General features: G+C 39.1%; 1 protein-coding gene across 1 annotated transcript; it reads right to left on the bottom strand.

Moving 5' to 3' along the window:
- Positions 1 to 324: 324 nt before the first annotated feature.
- LOC146623319 (lymphocyte antigen 75-like) lies at positions 325 to 4,868 on the bottom strand. Its single transcript, XM_085364943.1, has 5 exons — positions 4,697 to 4,868; positions 3,147 to 3,518; positions 842 to 1,186; positions 585 to 682; positions 325 to 420 (listed from the first exon to the last, which is right to left on the bottom strand). Exons 1-5 carry the CDS (start codon positions 4,866 to 4,868, stop codon positions 325 to 327), a joined length of 1,083 nt encoding a protein of 360 aa, XP_085221069.1.
- Between the last annotated feature and the right edge of the window lie 349 nt (positions 4,869 to 5,217).

Raw genomic sequence — 5,217 nt, 5'->3', positions numbered from 1 at the left:
GCGGATTGGACAGATTCAACACAGACACCGTATGAACGTGACAAGAATTTATTACAGCAAGTGGCAAAATGTGAATACACAGTGGAGTTTAGTGGCTATATACAGGTGGGGTGCAGTAGTGGCTAAGTGAAAACTGTGGTTATGTTAACTACGCACGAACACTACACGAGTACACTTGGGCTGGGGAAATATATACAAAGGTTAAGGCTGATACACACACACTGTGTCTATACTATGTTCACATTGCTCTATGCTACTCTGTTAAAGTACATTTATCATCCATATTAACTTGTTCCGCTGATTCTTTTCTCTTCAGCCACTTCTTCAAGGCTCCTTGGTAAAAACTCTTCCATCAGATTGTTTTCTCCACTTTAGATGGAAACCAGCAGTCTTGTTATAACTCCGTAGCTTCTGGCTCATCTATTAGACAGAAAATACCCATGTTTCCATTTACCATTGCAAAACCATGAAGGTCCTAATGTGATTAAATACTTATTTCATGTCACAATCTAAATTAACATATATATATATATAATATACTCAAATTTAACTGCTCATCATTAACAAAGATCTGCATCACTTACTTGCTCCAGGATGTCTGCTTGCACCGAAGGATTACTTAGATCCAGCATTGAGTCCTGTGGGCTGATCCTCAGTTTAATGAAACTCAGTTTTTTGACTACTATAAACAGATGTGAACAGAGTTAGTCTGAATCGTATTTGCAACACTCTCCTTCATTTTACACATTTCTGTCACTGAGAAAAATGAAGATAACAATAGTTTTTGCTATTTGAAAAAAAAAAAGTAAAACTAAATGTGTTAGTAAAGAGTTTTACTCACTGCAGTTACAAACGAATGGATGTGTTTCTGTGCATGCCCTGTCTCCCCATTTACCAGAGTTTACCTTCAACATAGCAACACAGGTTTGAGTGCTATCAGTCCGGACAAGCATGTCTGGGTTCCAGTATCTAAATGAGGAGTCAGTCTGGTCTGACCACTCCCAGGGGTCTCTGAAAAGGCCAACATACACTTCACTGCCATTGGCTACTTGCTGGACTATCTGGTACTCAGCATCATTCCTTAGACTGGTCAGGTCTGTGTAGTGTGCTCTGCAGAAATCCCGAGCAGCAGTCCAAACCATGCGTTGTGTGTTAAGGATGTATTGATCTGCACCTTGTTTTGTTGCTGCAAAGTAAAGTAAAATTAGCTTCACTGAATTTTCATTTCCACAAAATTTACAGTTTTTTAAATATTGTCAGACATAAACCGGTCCGTGGTGCAAAAAAGGTTGAGGACTGCTGCTGTAGTATTCCTGAGAATCCAAGTAAGACATTTTTTATGTATTGGCAAACTACTGATCTGCATCTTTTATTCTCAAAATAAAGAGACAATTTTAAAAAATTTCAGAGAGATTACAGTACAAAACAAAGAAGGATAATCAAGATTTGAGAATTTTAGTAGCATTACATTTACTAAAAGACTAATTTGTTTGACATGAGCTTGATACAGTCACTGTAAACACCACTTTACATTTTATTATTAAACATTGACTTTTGTCTTATTTCCTTTCTTTCACCTTCATGTGGTTGCAGTAGAGGGCGGCTCCTCCATGAACCTGGTTCTGCTGGAGGTTTCCTCTTGTTTAAAGAGAGTTTTTCCTTCAATTCATCATAAAGTTCTTGCTTACAGGGCATCATCTGTTTGTTAGGTTTTCTCTGTAGATTAGTAGGATCTTTACCATACAATATAAAGCACCTCAAGATGACTGTTGGTGTGATCTGGTGCTGAATGAAATTGAATTCAATTCATTTAAACTGAATTGTTAGAAGAGTGGTGAACAGTTCAAAGTTGACTATGTTCGAGTCCGAAATGTTACAGTGTCTATTTGATAGACACTGTAACATTGTGTTAACAAGCAGTTAATTAAAAGTAGTCTAACATAAATGTAAATGCTGTAATTTGATTATTTTAATAAACCATGTAACTTGGATCGATTCTAGAACATAAATGACTGGTATCGAAGGAATCGATATTTTAGGATCGATCCGCACATCACTAATGAACAGAATAAACTTTCTGAATGAATGCCTCACGACATAACACATCCAATTTGTCTAATGAGTATTAGTATGCTTGTGTCATACACAGTGTTGGGGAGTAACGGAATACATGTACCGCCGTTACGTATTTAGAATACAAAATATGAGTAACTGTATTCCGTTACAGTTACCGTTTAAAAAGGTGGTATTCAGAATACAGTTACTTTGTTGAAATAAATGGATTACACTGCGGTACTTTCCTGTTTCATTTTGTCGCGGGTCAGGACTGTTTGGGTTTTGTTTGACAGCTACGTTCTTTCGTTCCAGGCGGCAGCGTTACGGTTGCCATGGTTACAGGGCGACGCTCTCTCTCTCTCTGCGACTGTGTGTTTCCTGGGTGAGAGAGCGCCTTTTCGTTGTTGTGCTAAGCTAACAGGCAGAATGCTACAAGCATAGCTCTAAAGAATGTAGCATCATGGGCAGTATAGTCCGTGTTGCAGGGAGAATGCACTGCCATACACGTTATGTGTCTGTGAGCGCGAGGAGGGAGAAAAAGGCGAGTGGAAAGGTACGAGTTGCCGTCGAGGAAAAACGGGAGCTGGAAGCATGTAAATATAATAATAACCACTGGGGCCAAGAAGAGTGCCTGACGAGCCCAGTTGTAAGTAAGCTATTAAGACTCGACTGTACACCGTGTTCGTGTTTTCCTCCGAAAACAATAAGTTCCGTTGGAGCAGTCTTTCAACGCCTCTCTCTGTCTCTCGCAAGAAAAATTGACCCACACAACAAAGTAAAGCTATTTTTCGGCTATGAGCCGACAGGGACCCCGCCGTATTAGTCAGAGGTCCCTTTACTACAGTTCGGAGTCGCGGACCTTCAGTAATAGTAATAAATCACACAGCAATAGTACATTCACGTTGTTGTAAAAAGCACGATAATATATTAAGTAATCCAAAGTATTCAGAATACGTTACTCTCATTGAGTAACGTAACGGAATAAGTTACAGAATACATTTTGGGGCATGTATTCTGTATTCTGTAACGGAATACATTTTAAAAGTAACCTTCCCAACACTGGTCATACAGTATGTAAAAGAAAGACTCACCATCAAAGCAAACCGAATATTTATTGGTCTCACAGGAATACATATTCAGTTTCCCGTTGCTGAAAACTGCACAGTTGTCATCAGTTATTGAGCGCCACAACAAATAACTTCTTTCTCCCTCTTTGTAGAAATCATCATCTGCCAGAGACCAGCGCCACCTGCGTGTCTTGCCTTTTGAAAGGCCAATCCACACAGCATCATCATATTTATCTTTGACAACTTCAAGGAGAGTTTCCATCTCTCTCATGTCATGAGTGGTGGCCAGGTCAAAACATTGCTCCCTGCAGATGTTCTGGGCTTCAGACCAGGTCTTTGGTGTTTGAAAGAAGACAAACTGTGGCTGGAGACCATGTGAAAATTGAAAAGACAAGCCTGTGGAATAAATATAATCCACAAATTAAATAGTCAATCGCCATTGTAAGATCTGCAATCTGTAAGTAAGTCTTTGATAACCAAAAAATGATGTGTTAATATTTTACTTAAAATTTAATTAAAAGTGTTCACTGTTAGATTTGTTGAAATTTTAGCAGCATATGTACCAGTCAAAAAGAAATCTAGGACAAAAATAAAGTGAGTTCATTTGTATAAAACAGTTTAGCACAGCAGGGTTGCCTAACAAACAATTTAAGGTCATTGAAACAACTATTACGAATAAGAAAAAACAGCTGAAATATAAATAATTAATTTGCAAAACGAAGTACAAGGTTCAAAATAATATTTTAAAAATATACAAACAAAGGGACAAAATAGGACAACTTATGAGCTTTAAAGCTCAGGCTTTTTTAGATAGGGCGACCAAACATCTTTTTTTTTTTTTGCACTTGTTGAGTTATAAAAGCCTATATTATTTCACCATTCATTAACCACACAGAGAAAGCATCATTTAAATATAAACCCTAAACCCTAACCTTTAGGCTTTCTTTAAGCAAACAGTATTATTAAAGTTTTATTTATTTATTTATTATTTTGTTTTTGTCTTTTAAAATGCACAGGTATGCCCAGCTAAAGAGTAAAAAAGGATCACTGTTTTGACAGTTAGCAACACTGACCTGACAGGAGCAGAATTAGATGCATGATCCTTGCTGTACTTGTCAATTTGTGGCAAATATGGGAGAGCTGGAGAGCCCTCAGTGTCTGTCTAGGATGGATGTGCCAGAGTGATATCACTTGCTCCTTTCTACTTTTTTTTAAAATATGAACTGTGATTCCCATATGCCGGTCATGCAAATGCTTCCCACTCAGAATGCAAAACAGCATTAGTCCGTGTTTACTGGAGTTAGTCACAGCATTATAAGGAAAACACTTTATAGTAATTCTTTTTTAAAATGATCACGTTGTAATCCTTTACCCTTGTAATTATATTTCCAAACATTACAGACAAAATTATTTCATATTTGCAGAGTTCCATCATTTTCTGCTGCCAAGGTGCCTCCCACAGCTCCTGAGTGCTGAGTCCCGACTGCTGAGCTGTACTCTGCAGTACAGTCACATGTTAGCAGGGTGAACAGCAGTGGACCAAGCACACAGCCCTGCCACGATCCTGTACTCACTCTGAGGACTTTGGAGGTGGTATTTCCTATGAAGAAAGACCTGGGGTCTGTCAGTTAGGAAGTCAAAGATCCAATTGCAGAGAGTGGTGTTTATTCCTAGTAGGTCCAACTTCTTCACCAGCTTCTGGGGAATGACTGTGTTGAATGCTGAGCTGAAGTCAATAAACCGCATTCTGACATAAGTGTCCTTTTTGTCGAGATGGGAGAGAGAAAGGTGAAGAGCAGACAAGATGGCATCATTTGTGGAGCAGTTTGAGCAGTAAGCAAACTGTAACGGGTCCAGATTCTGTGGAAGCTGAGTTATTATGTGCCTCAACACCAGCCTCTCAAAGCACTTTGTGATGATGGGCGTAAGTGCCACCAGCCAGTAGTCATTGAGGCAGGACACAGTGGACTTTGGCACAGGGATGATTTTTGTGGGTTTGAGACATGCAGGTACCACAGCTGAGCTAAGTGGTGTATTTAAGATGTCCGAGAAGATGCCTGCGAGCTGGTCAGCACACTCCCGAAGCACCTGGCCA

Source organism: Diplotaxodon limnothrissa, linkage group LG11 (assembly GCF_057381915.1).
Source record: "Diplotaxodon limnothrissa isolate DT_005_m linkage group LG11, D_limnothrissa_male_GT1.1, whole genome shotgun sequence".
Lineage (NCBI taxonomy): Eukaryota > Metazoa > Chordata > Actinopteri > Cichliformes > Cichlidae > Diplotaxodon > Diplotaxodon limnothrissa.
The sequence above is the reverse complement of the archived record's forward strand: the minus strand, read 5'-3'. Positions and strand labels throughout refer to the sequence as shown.